Source organism: Protobothrops mucrosquamatus, unplaced genomic scaffold (genome assembly GCF_001527695.2).
Source record: "Protobothrops mucrosquamatus isolate PMUCROS unplaced genomic scaffold, P.Mucros_1.0 scaffold3, whole genome shotgun sequence".
Lineage (NCBI taxonomy): Eukaryota > Metazoa > Chordata > Lepidosauria > Squamata > Viperidae > Protobothrops > Protobothrops mucrosquamatus.
In genome coordinates, this window is record NW_015386390.1 from 2128725 (window position 1) to 2150552 (window position 21828).

The 21828-nt window shown below is 40.3% G+C and overlaps 1 protein-coding gene across 1 annotated transcript in view; it reads left to right on the plus strand.

The window, feature by feature from the left end:
- Window positions 1-6583: 6583 nt before the first annotated feature.
- The window catches only part of GPAT3 (glycerol-3-phosphate acyltransferase 3), a 31958-nt gene continuing 16713 nt past the window's right edge, over window positions 6584-21828 (plus strand). The window contains exons 1-3 of the mRNA XM_015832378.1: window positions 6584-6834; window positions 16021-16087; window positions 21122-21392. Coding sequence (XP_015687864.1) covers window positions 6691-6834; window positions 16021-16087; window positions 21122-21392 — 482 coding nt within the window. The 5' untranslated portion in view covers window positions 6584-6690. The remainder of the gene's footprint in view (window positions 6835-16020; window positions 16088-21121; window positions 21393-21828) is intronic.

Below are 21828 nucleotides of genomic sequence, written 5' to 3' on the forward strand. Positions count from 1 at the left end.
CTTTTCCAACAAGCGGGCCTGGCCTAGGGAGGATTTTAAATTGGGTTTCTTAGTAATTTTAATTACAACTTTAAAATATTGGTTTTAATTTGGTTTTATTCGGTGGGGTGTGTGGGTTTGTTTTTGTTTTTTAAGAATGTTGTGAGCCGCCCTGAGTCCTTCGGGAGAAGGGCGGGATACAAATTGAATAAAATGAAAAATAAAATGAAAATATTGATTTGATTGTGTTGAATTTGGGGTGAAAAGCATAGCAACAACTGTCACTGACAATCCAGAATGATCCTTTTCAGCTGTTACAAGTGAACAGGCTGAGTATTGTGATTAATATGACTCAGAATATGACTCCTCATGCAGTGATAGGAAATGAAGGTTAGAAAAATATTTATAAAGTTCAAGATATAGCAGAGAAGAAAATATGGCTCAAGAAACAGAGAATACAACTTTTTCCTAGATTGTCCGATCTGAAACTGATGGTGTAGAATTTTTCACTTGTCTATCATTTGCCTGAACAGAGAAAGCAAGAAATATATAGTCCGGAGCTACTTTTATATCATGCCAATTTTCTATGTAAGAGTTTTGCTTTAAATCTATTTGGTGATGTTTCTCTTGCAGTTGTAAATGCCTCAGGCCTGTTACATCTAAACCCTTAAATTTTGCTGATTCCTCAAGCTGAACTCATTGGCTGGATTTGTACAAGTGCTAAAGTAAAAGATTGTTTTGGGCTTCACTGTGGTCTAGAATGTGGGTCAATTTTTAATCTGAATGTGTTATATGAATCCAACTCATTGGATTAAATAACCCAGCACATGGGTTATTCTAGTGACTGGAAATGTGTCAGCTTTGGACCAGAGATGGTCAAAATTTAAGTCAAGATGGCAGACTCAGCTGCATGTTTGTAGCCCCACGCATTTCATATGCAGCTCTCTATTGCCATCGGACTTTTAAAAGATTCTTAGGGTTTACATATTGGATTTTTGTGCAGTCCATAGTGCATAACATTTTCATAGAGGTGAATAAAACTGTTCAGTAGAGCTTATACCCAATTTAAATTGGCAAAAAAATTGGAATCTATAAAAACATCTTTTGGGGGGGGGGGTGTTGATGCCTGGTGCTTATCTGAACTAATCCCTGAAGTTTTCTTGTCAAGATTTTCATTTCATTTTGCCATTGTTAACTGAAGCCTGAGAGAAAGTGACTGAGCCAAAGGAACCCAGTTGGTTTTTGTGCTTACCTGTTTTTCAGCCTGGTTCCTTAACCGCTACATGAAACTAGGTCTTAAAAATACATTATAAATTACTAATAAACTTGTGGGGAAATGCGTTTCATTGAAGAAAAGCAACTAAACAAACAACAATGATGTATAAAACTAGTTTAACGTTAGAACTGGGGTCCCTGTATACCCCTGATTTTGCATAATTACCACATACATGAAAATGAATTTGTTGAGAACAAAGTACAGCATTAATATCTAATTTTGCAATAGAACTGCAAAATTCTGCAGAATCGAGAGGAATGTCTTTAAAATTAGCTTACGTATTATGCCTCTATGATAGGATAATATTTTATAATTTATAATGTGGATTAGGTTTTAAATAATTTATAGGTAGTTCTCAACTTGCGACCATTAGTTTAGCCACTGTTTGAAGTTACAATAGTGCTGAATTTTTTTTGACTATGACTGGTTTTCGGATTTAGGTCTCTTGCAGTATCCCTGTGGTCGCATGATCAAAATTCAGGTCCTTGGCACTTTCACCATGTATTGACCATAGTTGCAGTGTCCTCGGTAATCTGATCACCATTTGTGAACTTCCCAGCCAACTTCTGACTGGGAAGTCAACGGGGGAAAGCTGGATTTGTTTAGCAACTGCAAGATTTGCTTAATGACCACAGTAAAAAATTGAAATTGAGTGTGACTTACTTAATGACTGCATTGCTTAGCGAAAAAGTTCCAGTCCCAACTATGGTCTTAAGTCCAGGATTCCCTATATTTATTTGAAAAAAAAATGTATATCCCACCTTCTCTTTTCATATAAGAAGTAGACTCTTCTGGAGTTACATATGCAGATTTAGGAAAAATGGACAACCAATCTATTTAGTATAATCATATTTTTAGGAAATGTTTTCATATGTGATTTCTTTGAAGTGATATCCCTTGATATTTAGTGGAGAAAGGAGCATAGAATTTCAATCTTCCCTCGGTGGAAGGTCATTGGGAGGCTAAATTCTGGAGCACAACAAGAAAATCTGTGCCACTGAGAGAGGGGAAAAAAAGGGCCAAAGTACAGATATAACTGCTTGTTTACTCAGCATTTTATGCTAGCTTAGTTTAACAACCAGTTATATTTTGATGAGGAAGCAGGTAAGTGTACAAGTAATGAACTTTAGCATCTTCAGTGGCAGAGTTTTGCTAACAACTGTATTATTAAAGACTATCCAGATTAGAAGCATTCTTTTGCAATGTACTGGAAATCTTACAGTCTAAGATAAAGCTCTTAATAGATCTTGGCCTTGTACCTTTTAATGTTCTGCGTGTAGAAATAATGCATCTGAGGCTACTCTTTGCCTTTTTTGTGTTGCTATGTGCCTGTATTTTATTCATCAGACGGCTTGCAAATTTCTATGCACAGTTCTGAAGTCCTGAAGGTCGTGAAACCTCTGACTTGTCCATTCCCTGGAGGGCTCGAGTCACCCAGAACAAGATTGCTGGACATCCATCTGCAGATGCAACAAAGGCAGGGAAATGCTGCTGCTTTATCACCCTTACTGTTGCAATATATTCTTAATATTGGCTCTAACCTATTAACACTGTGGCATTCTCCAGTAACTCTCCAGGCATCTTTTTATCTGCTTCTCTTTCAGAGCTTCTATATAGGTCCTCGACTTAACAACCACAATTGAGTCCAAAATTTCTGTTACTAAGCGAGATAGTTGTTAAGTGAGTTTTGCCCCATTTTACGACCTTTCTTGCCACAGTTGTTAAGTGAATCCAGTGCTTTTTTTGTAAAAAAAAAAAAAAAAGATGCCGGAACTCACACATGTCATACAACCCGCCTTGTCTACCCTACAAGGTTCCATCCCAAAAAAGGTGCCGGAACTCCGTTCTGGGCGTTCTATGACAAAAAAAGCCCTGAGTGAATCACATGGCAGTTGTTAAGTTAGTAACACGGTTGTTAAGTGAATCTGGCTTCTCCATTGACTGCTTGTCAGAAGGTCACAAAAGGTGATCACATCACCCTGGGACACTGCGGCCATTCATAAATATGAGCCAGTTGCCAAGCATCCAAGTTCTGATCAAGTGACCACGACAATGCTGCAATGGTTGTAAGTGTGAAAAATGGTCATAAGTCACTTTTTTCAATGTTGTTGTAACCTTGAACGTCACTAAATGAATGTAAGTCGTAGAGTACCAGCACACCAAGGAATGTTCTGGGATCCACAGGAGTAAAGTTGACCCATCTGGGTCTTAGGACCAACACCAAGCTCCCTCTAACTTAATTGGGTCTATTTATGAACCAGAAATCAGTTGAGGAACAGACGTAGCCCTAGTATTTCTTTAATGTAACTTCTCCTAGAGGTTAATACCTTAATACTAAGGATAGGCTTCCCTTTCATTTTGAGCCCAGATTTATGTTTCTCAAAGCTTAGTTTCCATTTCTTTCTATGGACTTGAAGAAAAGTTTGCTAGCCCTTCCGGTCTTTGACAAGGGCAGCTGCTTAGGGGAGTGAAATCTGATCTACCCTGGAAAAATATTTGCCAAGGAGAGGTAGCTTTTCTTTCATTTCTCTCCCTAGCTTTTCTGAAACAAAGGTGCAAGAAAGATGCACATGGATATGATTGGATCAAACATATATGGCAGTAGAGATTTGATCCTCATAGCTTTTCCTTTTCAGTGAGGGTGGATTTCTATTTCTAGGGATGAAAATGTCTCATTTTCTCAATTTTACCCTGAATGAGGAATAATTTGCAGGGTTCTCTTTAGAGCAGGGTTTTTCAACGGGTGGTACGCTACCACTTGTGGTACATTAACGAGTGGCAGGTGGTACGCAGCCCTGCCTAGCCAAGTATAGTGGGGGAGGGAAAGAGCCAGCGCAGGCAAGGACTTACAGTGAGAGAGTCCTCTGGAGCTGCAGAGTGGCTGGGGCGAGGCAAAGGCCCCAGGCTCACTTCTGGCTCACCCTCCCCCATGAGAAAGGAGAAGGAGGGGAGTGGAGACAGGAGAGGCTATAAAAGGAGGCAGTTTGGGCGGGAGAGGGAGAGAGAAAAAAGCAGCAGCAGCCTTGGGAGGAGGTGGAGTCAGCTCTAGCTGCACCGAAGGGTTTTTGACACCTTGCTAGGTGGTACTCGAATATTGCCATATCCTAAAAGTGGTACAATCGGTGAAAAGGTTGAAAAGCCCTGCTTTAGAGAGAGGACTGCAGAGATTTAAAGGCCTAGAAGATGCTGCCTTTATACAGCCACTTGGCAAGAGATTTTTCACCATTCTCCTAAACTTAGGAATCGCCAGATTTCTTGAAAGGAAGCCAAAGTGATGGAATTGACTGATAAGGATCAAACATGGCCAAAGTCTGGGTTGTGTGGCAAACTCATGCAGGTTCATTTAATGTACTAACTAAGCCGGGAATAAGTTTTATAGACTAACATGGAAGCTTACCTAATTCAAAACCAAACCATGTCATGGCTTACGGGTAGTCCTTGATTTACGACAATTAGGACCAGAATTTCCGTTGCCAAGTATGATTAAGTGAGTCACACCTGATTTTTGCAATCAAAAATATTTTTTGCCATTATTTTTGTTGAGCAAATCATTGCAGTTATTAATTCAGGGGTCTTCAAAACTTGGCCCTTTTATGACTTGTGGACTTCAACTCCCAGAATTTCTCAGCCAGCGTGCCTGGCTAAGGAATTCTGGGAGTTGAAGTCCACAAGTCACAAAAGGGCCACGTTTGAAGACCCCTGTGTTAATTGAATTATGCATTTGTTAAGCAAATCTGGCTTCTCCCATTAACTTTGTTATATGCAACCGTCGTAAATGCACACCAGTTGCCAAAGACCCACATTTTGATTACGTGACGGGGGATGCTGTACGTCACTTTTTTTCTGTGTTGTAACTTCGAATGGCCACTAAACAAATGATTGTAAGTCGAGGGCTACTTGTAACCCATGTGACTTCCTAGATTTGCCTTTTACTTAAGAGTTGTGAACCTGGGTGATTCTCAGGAGTTTATCAACTTTCAGTGTGACATTATAAAAGAATATTGCTCAGACAGCTGTACAGATTTAGATGATTATACTTTGGTATTAGACTTAATATAACATATTCATATGACTGGGTGCTGCAAGCAGATGATCATGGGTCCCCCCCCCCCGGAAAACACTTTTAAGGAATATAAAGCAAGGGCTAAAATTTCCTACAAACCAACATACACAAAAGGGAATTTGAATGAAGGAGAATTAAATCCATTTAGGTTAACTTAAGCCTCTTGTCATGACACCAATTGCATCAAATGTATGACACACACAACTAATTCTGACGTCTTTGTGGGGTTTGGGCTGGATGACACTGTATTTGCTCATAAAGTATTGCACTTTGCAGCATACCTAAAAGTATTACTTTCAGTGCTTATTTAAATGTATGAACCATTAATTCAAAGTGCATGAAATACTTAGGCTCTGTCTCAGAATCGGATTATTGGGAATGTTTAGAAATTCTACAGCTGTTTACAGCACATGCTTATCCACAGTTAATGGTGGGTAATCTTAATTTTAGGGGTTGCCTCTGGCCTAGGCGAGGGCTGGCACATCTGGGCTGTAAACACTCCAATAAAGGAGAATATTTGTAGTTCAGGGTTGAAATGAGGAGTCCTTAGTGCTCTCCGAGCTTGGTTATTTTCTTGCAGATGTTTCAGGACCCAAGCTGATGATGTTACTAACCGGTAGTTTGGGTAATGAAATGTGTGCAAGAAAACAAGCCGAGAGACTATCGGGGGACCCCTGTAAGCAGTTGGGTGACCACTAGATGGGAATAAAGTTCCTTCCACCTCCTTGCTCCCATCTTATACTATAGCCATCCGGATTTTGCAGCCCTGCCTGGGCGAATTCCAGGTTCAGTCCGGCAGGCACCCAACCCGGATCGAGTAGCAAATACGCACAATTCCAGAACAGCCCCTGTCGCCACAGACTCCTCCCTCCCTCCCTCCGTCTATTCGGGCCGATCCGTTTCTTCCCCGCGTTCGCTTGCACCGAGCTGAGCGCACAATGCCGCCGTGGGCGAACAATGGAAAAGGCGGCGCCGACGGCGCACCCGCTATGCGCGCTTCCAGGGCGCGCTGAAGGCGCTCTTTACGCGCGGCAGATGCAGGAGAGGCCGAGCTTCGTGGGGGGATCCAGGCGCCTGCCCGTCCGCGGCCGCCCTTGAGTTATAACGCGCCAGCGGTGGCTCCGTGCCAGGAGTCGCCCTGCGCAGTCACCGGCTGCAGGCAGTGCCCCAGGCGCCCCGGCGTTGCCGAAGGAGTTAAGTGGGTGGAGCTGCGGGAGGCTAGGCAAAAAGGAAGGCAGCTCGGAAGAGGCGCTGCCAGTGAGCTAGCGCGCCCGGAGGGTTTTTCCCCCGTCCAGGCCCGGCGAGCGAAGGAAAGAGCCGGGGACGCCGGCGCTTGGCTGCGGGTGGCGCCTCGCAGGCCCTCGTCCTCAGCATGGAGGCGATACTGGGCGTCTTTCTGCAGCTCCTGAGCCTCTGGTTCGCCCTGGCGTTCCTGCTCATCGTGCTGCCGTCCGTCTTCGGGCTGTCGCTGGGCTTCTCGGAGTTCTACCTCCGGGTGCTCGTCAAGATCCTCGAGGTGAGTCGGAGGGGGTTCCCGGAGGGGTCTGCGAGGAGGTCGGCGCAAGGCGCAGCTTATTTCTCCCCCCCCCCCCGCCTGGATTAAATGATAAGCCAGGCGGCGACGCTCAGTTGGCAGGGGATGATGGGGGGTGTCGTCAGGAGCATTGAAGGGAAGGGTGGCCAAAGGTACGCTTTACCGGCGCTTGCAAAGCTCACCAAAAGCGGACCTTTCCCGCATGATTCAGCGATCTCTTAGGCGGCGGAGGGAGGCGATAGCCAGCTCTCCCCACTCAAAGTGGGTCCTCAGTCTGGCCAGGGGAAGAGGTCGCGGCCGGGTTGGGATCCGGAGAATGGGGGATCTACGCGAAATATGGGAGCGGAAGTGCGGGAGAGAGGTTGTTTTTGACTTGCAAACCAACCTGGGACGAAACGCAGCGTCTTTTTTTTTTTGCTCCCAGAGGACTTAAAGGACTGTTAAAAATCCACCCTTCAGTGCGGAATCCGCTCTCGATGGATTATCTTTATTAGGCCGAAGCTTTGGCCGGGTGGAAGAATGGGCGCATTTTGGGATGAAAAGCTGGAGTGGAAGGGGCGCTTTTAAAAACAAAACGCCTGCCAAAAAAGCTTGGGTTGTGCCAGGGCAAGGCTGCCTTGTGTATCTCAAAAGGATTTCGTCTGGGCTAGCTGGTTTAGTGCATTTTAAGGAGCCAGGCTATTGAATTTTTATTCGTGACCTGCTGAAATGTTTGTTGCTTTGCTTTGTGAGGTTGTCCAGAAGTTAAACCAGGTGCAGAATTGTTGTTGTTTTCCAGTTAATTATGGCAATCCACTGCTTTAAGAAGAACTCTGCTGGGAAATGCATGGTGATCCACTGCACTGCACAGTTTCAAACAAGCATGTAATAGTAATAGTATCCCACACCTGTGTGAGTTTTGTTTGGAATTGGCACTGTAGGTCAGTGCTACATGGATGACCTTGGTGAAGTTGTCTGCAACCTGTCTGTCTGTTCAGTGGCAGAGCCCCTCTTGGATCAAAAATAAAATTTCTATTTAAAGTATCCAATGGGAAATGTGTATTGGTTAGAAGGATCCAGATGACCTTCACTATAGCATGCTTTATTTATTAAATTTATAGTTGCCGGTATGACTCATGGGACTCCTGGTAGTGTACAATAAAGTAAACAAATCTTAAATAACCATTATAACATAAAATTAACATAACACAGGGCAAGTCTAGTGCAGAAAAGGTCCCTCTCCTTCGTCTCATCAGACAGAACTCTTTAGCAGACAGGGCCCATAACATGCTCTTCCTTGCTAGATCTGATGGGTAGGTAGATGCAATCAAGGAGAGATGGTCCTTAAAAAACCTGACCCCATGCCATTTGGGACTCTAAAGATGAAAACCAGCATTTTGAATTGAACCCAGAAGTAAACTGGGAACCAATGCAGCTTGCAGAACGTGTGTCATGTCATATAGCGTTTCATTGCTAAGAGCACACATAACTCGTTTCACTTTGCACCAGTTGAAGTTTCCAGACACTTTTCAAGGGCAGCTCCAGTATGTTTCAGTACTCCATTCCGGAGGTGACCAGGGCATGAGTAACTCTGAGATTAATGCAGACAAATAAATATAATTTTCCCCTGTTGCAAATTAACAGGGCTATCAGTTTACAATAGTTCATCAAAATGCAATAGAGCATCTACAGGAATGACAGAAATTTTGTTTGAAAAACACCAATGCAATATAGAAAAAATATGTATACAACATGAACTGACCCTTCAGCCATTGCCTCCTTCACTCCACTCCACCTCCCATGGTGGAGGATTTCTGTGGGACATACAAGTTGGACCAGTTTTCATTGATATTTTGGGATTAAGCCAGGTCTTAGTTGAGTATCCATATACTTTATAATAACTAGGTTGAATATATTTACTTCCAAATTTATTTGTAATGAAGTTCAGATGTCTTCTCACAGTCAGGAAGTCTTTATTGATGATGTCAACTATGTTTTATTCACAAGAGACCACATCAATAACTTCTGAATTTATTTGTAATGAAATTCAGATTTCTTCTTATACTAAGAAACTCGTGAAGGTGTCAACTATATTTTATTTAAGAGAGACCACACCATCTGCATTGATTTATAAACTTCCATTGGACAGTTTTTTTCTTGATTGCTTTTTTTGAATATTTTTAGAGTGCTTGAAGGTAGGGTTTCAAGATCCAGGTAGGATAAAGAATTCACATTGTTCATAGTAAAAAACAACAATAGGAATTTGGTAGTCCATTTCTGATTAATAAATGCTGTGACTTTGGGATCTTCTGTAAGGTCCAGGTACTGTACAGGTATAAAAGGAAAGGAAATTGAATTCAGCCAACATATTTTGACCTTTGTGTCTTTCTTGTCTTGCAAAACATATTACCTTTGACTTTTTCATACAGATACTTGGAGTTGCTGTTATGTAACATATTAGATACTGATGCAAGAATCTATTTCATCTGGGAATAACAATATATACTTAGTCCTTATCTTGCAGGCTTGCAGATGAGGAAACCCTCTGATTAAAATTGGAAAGATAACACGCTTTTGCTTTCCTATTAAATCTGATATTGTATTTGATTTACAGCCTTCTTTTTGAAATTCTAGGCTAGCTACATCCTCATCCTTTATAAAATACACAGTTTTCTAAAGAAATAAAATCTGTTGGGAAACGGAATTGTTCATTGTTTAAATTCCAGCTCTCCTGTGCTGATGAGATAGAATAATTCCCAGGGTGACCTAATTCTCCAAACATTTCTCTCTGATAAAAATCTAGAAAAAATAGGTATTTGAATTTCCTTCGCAGGGAATACTTCTTTGTATTCATATATTTAATGAAAATAGCTACTTCTCTGCAGCAGTATTCCTTAGACTTTTTTTCTCTGGGGAACCCTTTCCAATTTTGAAGATCATGAAGGATTCCTAAAGAATTTTGTTTTGAGAGTTATAGTGATCGATATTGACTGCATTAAAAATTAAAATTGGTGCAGTTCCATTATGACCACAATGGAAACTAGAATTTCTGTTGCTAAGCAGAAGTGAGTTGTGCCCCATTTTTGCCACAATTGTTAAAAGCGAATCACTGCAGTTGTTAAGTGAATTTTGCAGTTGTTAAGTGTAGCTGGCTTCCCGCATTGACTTGGCTTATTGGAAGATAGCTGGGAAGGTTATAAATGGTGATCACATGACCTCAGAACACTGCAACTGTCATAAATACGTGGCGGTTATCAAGTCCCCAAATTTGGTCACATGACTAGAGGGATGCGTGTGAAAGCCAGTCATAAGTTACATTTTTCAGTGCAGTTGTAACTTCGATCAGTCGCTAAATGAATGGTTGTATTTTATTTTAAAATATTTCTATTGTGGTGTAGAATATAGGCAAATGTGAAACAATCATAACTGCACCTCCTTCACCAAGGGGAAATAACCAAGATGGTCATTGGACCATGTGGCTGGTCAGGTACCCGCTACAGGATGTGTGTCAGTTGTCCCTCAGTGCCACCACTTGCTCCTGCGGCCGCTATCCATCCAAGTCTTCTGGTCAGTTAGAAGTCAGAGACGCTGACACAAACTTGTAATTTTTATATAAATAAATATATATATTTAACATCTACATTTACAGTAAACAAGATAGTCAGGCACATCACTACATCATGAGGTAAATCATCAAGTAAAACTTAGAACAGCATACAGAACGCACAGAAGAAAAAGGCGGGAAAAAAGGGGAACTCCCCCTCCACACCCACAGCAACCAATCACAGTGCAGATTGCCTCACGCAGGAGCTGGCACTCTCCAACCAATCAACTACAGCTGTGTGTTCTGGCTCATTGTACAACCCCAGTGTTCCAGCTACTACAATTTAAATATCTTTAACAGATATCCTATTTGCATATTGGGCCATGGGATTGTTTCTTAAATTATTTGATGGGATTTTGATATCTGTTTTTTTTTTTTTAACATATGCTGACTTTTCTGGATCCCCGAGATGGGCTTGGGGAATTTTAAGAAACTCTGTCCTATATGTTCCTTTTTGTCCCCTGCCACAGTGTGCCACTAAGTCAACTTCCAGTGAAATAGGTCACGGAACTGTGTACACTATTACTTTTAGTCTCGTTTCATAACACTAGAAAATTGTCCTGCTTTCTCATGCTCCTCTAGCTGAAGAATGCTTGTGTAAGCTTTCCAGCCAGCCTTCTCTCCTTCTGTGGTGGTGACACCCAAATTTTTGTATCCTGTATAGTATGAGTCAAATGGAATGCAGGCATGGAAACTGGTATAGGTCGATGTCTGTGTAGTAGCAACTTCTTTGTTTTTGGAATATCTTTTGTTGAAGAGCTTAATAACATAAAAGGATAATGCACACTGAAATCAGAAAGAAAAAAAGTAGAAAGGAAAAAATAGAGAGCGGAAAAATAAAAAATAGAAAAAATGTTTGAAGAAAATACTCACCATTGTCTTTGCAACAAGTGCAGGCAAATTTAATAATTCTACACACCCTACAACAGGGGTGTCAAACTCAATTTCATTGAGGGCCGCATCAGCATTGCGGTTGCCCTTGGGGGGGCGGGGGTGTGTGGCCAGGGTGGGTGCGGCCTACTGGGTGGGCATGGCCAGCTCTACATCGTTCGCGTCAAGGGTGCCTGTGGGGGCCTGGGCAGGAGTGGGACAGATCTGAGAGTCTCTGTCAGAAGGGGGTGGGACTGGGGCAAGCGCCAAGGCATGGTCCATTTCTTCATTCCTCACAAATGGTGACACCTCCCCAGCATGCACCCAGGGGGCGGGGCCGACGCAGCAGGGGCTGGTTCCTCGCTGTTTCCAGATGGCCTTGTGGAGCTAAGACTGAATGCGTTTCAGCATAGATGGCCACCACAAAATTGTACATTGGTTCCCGGCCGGCCAGGGCCAAGGCAGCGGGGGCCATTCCCTCACTGTTTCCAGGATGGCTTTGCGGGCCACATGAAACCACTTCGCGGGCCGCATCCGGCCCCCGGGCCTTGTGTTTGACATGTCTGCCCTACAAATTATTGTATATACATAATGTACTTCCATAATTACAAGCACCCATTCCCAAATCCAGAAATTATTACTGTTTCTGTCCAAGTATCAGCAAAAAGTTTGTAGAGGATTTCCACAATTTTATAGAAGTATTTCTTATTTTAACCCTGATCGAACAAGTCAATTTTATATTCCTCTTTTTCCTTCTGATAGTCTTGATTGTTAAATCATCCAGTTGCGGTTGTAGAATTGAATCTCCATTTAGATTTCCAGGAAGTCCTTGACTTACAACCATTCTTTTAGTGACTGCTCGAAGTTACAACGGCACTGAGAAAAATGACTTATGACTGTTTTCATATTTACAATTATTGCAGCATCCCCATGGTCACATGATCAAAATTTCGGTGCTTGGCAACTGGTTCATATTTATCATTGCACAGTCCCGGGGTCATGTGATCATCTTTTGCGGTCTTCCAACAAGCAAAGTTAATGGGGAAGTCAAATTCACTTAACAGCTGTGTTAGTAACTTAACAACTGCAGTTGTTCACTTAACAACAGTCACAAAAAAGATAGTAAAATGGGGTAACTTAACAACTATCTTGCTTAACAACAGAAATTTTGGAGTCAATTGTGGTCGTAAGTCGAGGACTACCTGTAATTTATCACATGTCAAAGATTTCTTTAAGGTTTTAGAAACCTCCTTTTGTAAATCCAATGATGTCAGTTTTGTCCAGGCCATTTTCCATCCCTTGGATTATCATCATTTGCATTTCCACTTTGACTGTCATTGCTGTCTTACACTCCACAATTTCTTTATTTTCCAATGTTTTTACATCAATTGGAATTTGTTTCTTGTTTTCATCAAATCAGTCTACAAATCGTTCCATGTTATTTTGTTATTGCTTCTCCCACATTTTTGCTGGTCTATTGGGAGGGCTGATTTTTTTTAAAAAAATCCCCTCTTTTTTTAGGATTTCTAAAGTTTTCCATCATGAAAATTGCTTCTCAACTTTCTGATGTGCATTGTTCTTGTAGTTCATTAAACTTGTTTTCCTGCTTAGGCATAAAGTAATTTTCGAAATGTAAACACAGCTCACCTGGGTTGTTTCCTGTTAGGTATAAAATAACAGAACGCCCCATCTTAGCAAACAATGGCAATTATGCTAATGGAATAGAATGATGAACTGCAGTCACTTCCTATTTTGAAACACTTCCAATAGTAGTTTTTCACTAGCAATTTAATTGACAGTCAGTTTCAGGAAAAAAAAACCATACTACAATACAGGTAGTCCTTGACTTATGACCACAATTTGGACCAGAATTACTATTGCTAAGTGAGTCATTTGTTATAAGTGCCACAGTTTTTAAGTGACCATTGCAATTGTTAAGTGAACTAGGTGGTATCCAAGTGCTCCCATTGACTTGGCTTGTTGGAAGCTCACTGGGAAGCTCACAGTGGTGATCAGGTGAACCAGGGATGCTGCAATCATCGTAAATATGTATCAATTGCCGAGCACCAACTATTGATCACATGAGAGTGGATCCTGTGACAATGGTAAGTGCAAAAATCTGTCAAAAATCACTTTTTTCTCCATACTTTTTTACCTTCAAAGTGTTGCTAAATGACTGGCTGTAATCAAGTTAGGGCAGCGCGAGAGACCTGCATTCATTTTTCTTTTAAAAAATAATTATTAGATTTAAATCAGCAACAGCAATGTGTCCTTTTAATGGAATAAGAGAGGAAAGGATCACTACCAAAAATTGAGCTTGGATGTTTTACAGAAATAAAAATGTATTATAATCATTTTGAGAAAGAAAATTGAGCTAATATTGCAGCGAAAAATCCCAGATTTTAAACTAGAAGAATGTACAGTATGACTGGCAAGTGTGACTAACTAAGAATAAACCTCATTTGTTTAAACGTTTATTATTATGGTGCAAAAAGTTGCTAAAGGAGGCAGTTGCTAAACAAGACTACCTGTATAGCTTCATGATATGGGAATTATAGGTAGTCCTTGACTTATAACAGTTCACTTAGTGATGGTTTGAAGTTACAATGGCATTGGAAGAAATGACTTATGACCGTTTTTCACACTTATTACCATTGTAGCATCCCCACGGTCAGGTGATCAAAATTCAGATACTTAGCAACTGATTCATATTTATGATGGTTATAGTGTCAAGGGGTCATGTGATCACATTTTGTAACCTGACAAGCAAAGTCAGTGGGAAGCCTGGTTCACTTAACAACCATAGCAAGAAAGTTTGTAAAGTGGGACAAACTTCACTTAACAACTGTCTTGCTTAGCAACAGAAATTTTCAGCTCAATTGTGGTTGTAAGTTGAGAACTACCTGAAGTCTTTTTGTTCCTCCTTCCTGCCTCTTTTCATTTGACTTATGATGTACTTGCTAAAGTACTGGAGATGGAATAATAATAATAATAATAATAATAATAATAATAATAATAATAATAATAATAATAATAATAATAAAGTTGGAAGGGACCTTGGAGGTCATCTACTCCAACCCCCTGCTCAGGCAGGAAACCTATACCATTTTGGACAAATGGCTGTAATATTTGTAATATTAGCCTAAAAAAGGAACCGTTTTCATGTTGACTTTGGATTCTTTAATTTATTGAACAATTCTGGCTTTCTGTGTAATATATGTTCCTGTGCCTTGCTTTGTTCTTAAGATGATGTTTTAATTTTATAATTACGAAAAGGAGATTTCAGTTTTACTTCATTGTTTATTTATGTGTGAAGCTGTTTCAGAAGGCCGTTGGCTGGAGTAATGTTCTAGAACAGTGTTTCTCAATTTGGCAACTTTAGAATTTGTAGACATTACGTCCCAGAATTTCAGAGCCAGGCTGAGAAATGCTGATCTAGCAGAAAGTCTGGAATAAGACATTCCTTTAAGCCAAAAAAAAGGAGTTGCTTGAGTGTGGCTTTGTGTGTAATGTGAACCAATCATAGCGTGGATTTTTTTCCTGAGCTACCCAGGTATATTAGGTTTCAACTTTTAAAACTACTTTGCTGTGTGGAAGTTTTTGGATTTGTAGTTTTCAGTACAGTACACGACAGTAAGTCAGATTAGCTCTAATGAGCTATTTGGTTTAACTATGTTTAAAGCTTTAGTTGATGAGGTATGCAAATCCAGCCATGTTTTCTGGCATTATTGCAGTGCATGAATACCTGCCTAGTAGTCACGCTTTTAACTAAGATGCCTGTGGGCTTGAATTCATGGTGAAATCTTGATTACTCTCATTCTGTTGGGGTTCTGTAAAGCCTTGAAGATCTGTTTGGTTTTCCAGGCCTTAGGTAAGACAGATGGGGCTGCTTGGGTGTGTTTGTTTTTCTATATATTCAGGGAGTCCTTGACTTACAACCATTCATTTAGTGATCGTTCAAAGCTACAAGAGCACTGAAAAAAGTGAACATTATGACCATTTTTCACACTTATAACTTAACGACATTTGATTTTTTTTTTAAAGAAAGAGCTTTAAATGAGAATCTGTGGCAGGATTATCATTCAATGAAAGGATCCTGATTCAGCCCCTGGCTTCTGAAGTCTTGTTTAATGAGATAGCAAATGATATGAATAATTCACCAGTTGATCCACTGACAACTAATCAATGCAGATATTGTTGTGCAGCTTGACTTGGGCTAAAAAGAATAAGAGAATGAACCTGATTACTCACTCACAACTGTGGCAAAATTCACTTTAACAACTGTCTCGCTTAGCAACAGAAACTTTGGGCTTAATTGTGATTGTAACTTGAGGGCCACCCATGTTTTTAAATAGAAGTATTTTAAAAATGAAAATGGCTGCAACCTTCAGGGCAGATGATTAGCCCCCCCAAACTGTCTAAGCCAGGGATAGGCAACCTTGGCTCTTTTATGACTCGTGGACTTCAACTCCCAGAATTCCTGAGCCAGCATGGCTCAGCTTGGAAACTCTCCCTTTTCCCTCAGCATGGCTGGCTCAGGAATTCTGGGAGTTGAAGTCCACGAGTCATAAAAGAGCCAAGGTTGCCTACCCCAAGTCTAAGCCAATTAAAAAAATAGAAGTGTTGAGAAAGTAAGTGAAAGAAAAAAAATGTAGGGGTGCACATAGACTTCTTTAAAAGCTGGTCTCCTCTGATTTCTCCCTTTTTCTAAATAGTGGGCCACACTGCGAATTCAGAAGGGAATCCGAAGAGAACAGAAACAATTATCCCATACTTCAAGTGGTAAGTTGCTTGATTACAGTTTTAAATTATAGATAATGGTATAGTGATAAGAATCTAAAGGAATAGTCCTGAATGTCAGTTTAATGTAGTATTTTTTTGTAGTTCAGAGAAATAAAGACTAGGGAAGATGCTTTAGAGTGGTGTTTCTCAACCTTGGGCACTGGAAGATGTGTGAACTTCAACTCCCAGAATCCCTGGGAGGTGGCTGGCTGGGAATTCTGGGAATTGAAGTCCACACATCTTCCAGTGCCCAAGATTGAGAAACACTGCTTTATTCTGTACTGCTGAATATTCTGTAATGGGGACCTCAGTGCTACAGTATATATTGTCCACCTTCAGTTCTATCAAACTACAAAAGATTTAATTGCTCTCCTGGCCACAATTGCCAATGGGACTTGGTATCTGCATGACTTTTTAACAATATCTGACATTTATCTACTTCCAATTAACCAAATCTGGTGAGCTACAAGAATTTTTTTTCTCTTGTACAGATGTCTAATAGATTCGTGTATATATAGATAAATTGGGCCTTTATTCCCTAGATGTGAACAGATGGTAAAAAAAAAAATAGAAAAGTTGGCTCAATCTGATAATGAACTTCCTATCAGTTGGATCCAAAGTTTTCCAATTTTATAGTTATAACGTTCACACTGTGCACACCACAACTAATTCTGGTCCGATATAGACGCTTGCCTTATGATCTGAATAAGGATACTATCAATAGGGCTTTCCATCAAAATAGGTAACTCATCTTTGTTAATATAGTGGTGGACAGAATTTTTTAGTAAAATTGGGCAAACTTGGATTCAATTTACCTGGTCAGCAAAATCATTTTTCTTGGTTTTGGATTAACTGATCTCATACGACTGTATGAGAGAGGCAGAATGCATTGTAATAATAATAATAATAATAATAATAATAATAATAATAATAATAATAATAATAATAATAATAATAATAATAATAATAATAATAATAATAATAATAATAATAATAATAATAGTAGTAGTAGTAGTAGTAGTAATAATAATAATAATAATAATAATAATAATAATAATAATAATAATTAATAATAATAATAATAATAAAAGTTGGAAGGGACCTTGGAGGTCATCGAGTCCATCAAGTCGTTGAAATGGTGAGCGAAATTAGGAGGAACACAGATTAATATATATTTACTTCCTCAAATTTTTATTAGTTTATCAAAATATAAAATACAAAGAAAAATGAAAATAATAGGAGAACGTAGGGGAGGAAAAAGAGAAGAGGAAGAAGTGAAGGGTAAAAGCGGAGAAAGAAAGAAAGAAAAGCATTGATTTTGTACTCTTTTTAGGGCAGTAGAATAAGATAACATTACAGTCTCAATGTTTTTTACTTTTATATAGTAGCCATTTCTGTAACAACAAACTTATTTAATCAGCAAAACCCAGAGTCAAAGTTTTGTTTTTTTTCTACCTCAAGCACAAGTCCAGAAGCAGTTTCCAACTAGGAACAAAGTTAGTTGTATTCTTTTCTTTAAAGCACTCAATTTAGTTATCTCAGCTCATTCCATCAGCTTTTGCAGCTAATCATATATTGTGCAAATTAAAGCATCTTTTAATTTTTAATTACATTTTAAATTTTAAAATAAATAAAAATTTTAAATTTTAATTAAAGCATCTTTTTGTGCATAAAGCACAAAAAAGTTCCACATTTTTTAAAGTTTTTGCCCATTAAGGCTAAAAGAAAAACTTCTGGTTTTATCTTTATATTTAAGAACCTTCTGTATTAATGTGTGAATCCTACTCCAGTATTTCTTTGTTAATATACAATATATTTACTATTTATCTCTTTGTCCCTATATATCAGTGGTGGCAAACCTATGGAACGGGTGCCAGAGGGGGGCATTCAGAGCCCTCTCTGTGGGCACGTGCGCTGTCGCCCCAGTCCTAGGCCTTCAACTGGGTTTTATAAAACCTTTTCGCTTTAGGCCTCCGCCGCCATGTGCAAAAAAAAAAAAGGTTCAATCAGTCAATTTCAACTTCTCGCGGGAAAAAAAAAAGATCTTGCACAATTGGAATTGATTGATTGAACTTTTTAGTCCCACCCAGTCTGCCGTTACCACCGCAGCCAGGCCCACCCAATGTGCCACACCCACCGGGCACTCGACGATGCATAAGTGGGTTTTGGGTTTCAGTTTGGGCACTCAGTCTCTAAAAGGTTCGCCATCACTGCTATATATAATTGCCTAATGTTGCTTCTTTTTATCAAGTTGTTGAAATAAGGGTTTGTCTGTCTGCCTAGCACTTTAGATATGTCATGTGACTAAGAAGTAGGCCATACTTGAAATTGGGAAAGTAATTATGGTGTTCCAGGACCAGTCTTGGAATTGGAGAAGTTGCTTGAAACAGAATGAAAACTCAGTTCATGCAAGTCAAGAAACATCATTTCCAGCCTTGCTAGCTTAGTGCAGGAGACAAAAAGCCAGCACACCCCTGGCAATGAAAACGCAGTACAGGTACTCCTTGACTTACAGCAGTTTCTTTAGTGGCCATTTGAAGTTACAACAGCTTTCACACTTAACAACCATGGCAGCATCCTCACAGTCATGTGATTAAGATTCGGACTCTTGGCAACAGACTCATACTTATGATGGTTGCATGTCCCGGAGTCATGTGACTTATAACCATTTTTCACCCTCGTGATCATTGCACATAATCAAAATCCAGCACTTGGCAACTGACTTGTATTTATGACGGTTGCGGTGTTCCAGGGTCCTGTGGGATATCTTCTCACAAGCAAAGTCAATGGGGAAGCCAGATTCACTTAACTAACTTAACAACTGCGTTGATTCACTTAAAAAGTGTGGCAAGAAAGATTGTAAAATGGGACAAACTTCACTTAACAACTGTCTTACTTAGCAATGGAAATTTTGAGCTTGGTTGTAGTCGTAAGTCAAAGACTATCTGGGAGCATTTCAGGACAGCCAATCTAGGTGCTGAGAAGGTTATCCATAGGATCAGCCATTAGCTTACACATCGTTTTGGTGGCATTTTTCTTTTTTATCTCCCTCCCACAGACCTAAACATAGGCAATGAGCGCAGTAGTTGATACTTTCCTGGTATCTTTGTCTACAACTTGTCCCATTTCTCATTGTGAATTGTGTGACCTCTGGGCTAGTGACTCATCCTACAGCAATGACACTCATCTTCTTTAGCATATTATCGCAAGAACCTGGTTTACATAATTTATCAGTGTTGAGTCAACTCAAACCAGATGTCAGAGGCTTCCCATATCAATAGCAACTCTTCTTTGAGGCCACCACAACAGCCTCTTCTATGTATTCACTGGGATTTGTCTTCTGTTAAAGTACAGGCAGTCCTTGGCTTACCACAGTTCATTTAGTGACCGTTCAAAGTTACAACATCACTGAGAAAAGTGACTTATATGACCATTTTTCATACTTACGACTATTGCAGTATCCCCATAGTCACGTGATCAAAATTCAGACAACTGGCAACTGATTCATAATTGTGATAATTGCAGTGTCCTGGGATCATGTGATCACCTTTTGTGACTTTCTGACAAGCAAAGTCAATGAGTAAACCAGATTCACGTAACAACTGTGTGGCTAACTTAACTACAATGGTTCATTTAACAACTGTGTGAAGAAAAGTCGTAAAATGGGGCAAAACTCACTTAACAAATGTCTCACTTAGCAACATAAATGTTGGGCTCAATTGTGATCATAAGTCGAGGATTCCCTGTATTGCTCTGTGCAGACAAAACTCCACAGATCTTCCTGGTAGAGAAAGACAGAGTAATAATATTAAAGGAAAACTTCATCTGTTAAATTTCCAGTAAGGAAAAATACAAAAATTATAGTGCAATTAAAGCAAGTATATTGGCATTTTAGAACAAGCAGCTGTACAGTAATTTAAAAATGCTGTTTTAGCTACTTGATTGACTTGTTCTAAAAGAAAAAAAATCCAATTTTCTTCTTTTTAAAGTAGGATTATGCAGGCTCTTGCTTTAAAAGAAAGGTGTATAATACTTTATTAATGTGACATTTGGGCTATTCATTCTGTCTTCCCTAACACAAACAGCATGAAAATCCAAATGGCTCAATTTCCACTTGAATTTGAGAAGAATTGAAGGGCTGGCTGGGGAATTCTGGGAGCTGAAGAACACATCTCCCAAAGCTGCTAAGATTGAGAAACATTGCTCTAGTGCAGTGGTGGGGAATGATGGCCTCTTTATGGCTTGTGGGCTTCAACTCCCAGAATTCCTGAGCCAGCAAAGGATTTTTGTAAATGCTATGTACTAATTCCTATTCAAACATTCCAAAATATAATAATGGATGGGAGGCAGAGATATATGTCCTAATCCTTTTGAGGTTGAAGTACAAAAACTGTAACCGTATTCATTCTCCCTATAGTCGGGGGAACTATATGTGGATAAAGGATAAGCTGATTTACTGGAACCAGTTTCTCCTCCACCTTCATTGTTTCTAAATGTTGGAAAAGGTCTCAGTATGGATAGTCCTCGACTTATAACCATTCGCTTAGTGAGCATTCAAAGTTACAATGGCACTGAAAAAAAGTGACTTATGACTGTTTTTACACTTATGACCGTTGGAGCATCCCCATGGTCATGATCAAAATTCAGACAGTTGGCAACTGGCATGTACTTATGACAGTTGCAGTGTCTGAGGGTCATGTGGTCACCTTTTGCCCCCTTCTGACAAGCAAAGTTGATGGGGAAGCCAGATTCACTTAACAACCGTGTTACTAATTTAACTGCAGTGATTCACTTAACAACTGTGGCGAGAAAGGTCGTAAAAAGGGACAACACCCATTTGACAACTGTCTTGCTTAGCAGCAGAAATTTTGGGCTCAATTGTGGTCATAAGTCGAGGACTACCTGCATTAATGAAAGTGACACCAGTTCTTCCCTGAACATGCATTATGAATTGTTGTTGTTACTGATCTGCTTTTGTCTAGCTTTACTTCCTCACTCAGCTGTATTCTCCTTCTCTTTCCCCTTATTCTGAAGTTATCATCCAGAGAGAGGAAACCACCATGGAGAAGGAGATTGCTGGCATGGGCTGCAGAGACTTTGAGCTCTCAGATGTATTTTATTTTTCTAAGAAGGGCTTTGAAGCCATTGTGGAAGATGAGGTCACCCAAAGATTCACCTCAGAGGAGCTGGTTTCCTGGAATCTCCTCACCAGGACTAACGTTAACTTCCAATACATCAGTTTGCGGCTGACGATCATGTGGGTTATCGGAGTCTTTATGCGTTACTGTTTCTTGCTTCCCCTTCGGTAAGTTGAGTTGTTGATGCCATTGTGGAAATTGTTTTAGATAAATTGGACTGTTGGTCCATCCGGGTCGGCAGGGGAAGGGCAAGCATTCGGGCCTTATTGTGTCATCATGCAAATGACATGAATTGAGAGATACAATGGATGCAAATTGCACTATTACAGGTGGTCCTCGATTTAAGACTGTTCACTTAACAACACTTTGAATTAACAACAGCCTAAAAAAAGTCAGTTATGATCTATCTCCGAGACCGCCTTCTGCCTCAGATTACCTCCCATCGGCCGGTACGCTCCCACAGAGTGGGTCTCCTCAGGGTGCCGTCAGCCAGACAGTGCCGGCTGGCGACCCCCAGGGGGAGGGCCTTCTCGGTGGGAGCTCCCACCCTCTGGAACGAACTACCCCCAGAGATCCGGGTGATCCTGGATCTCCCTTCCTTCC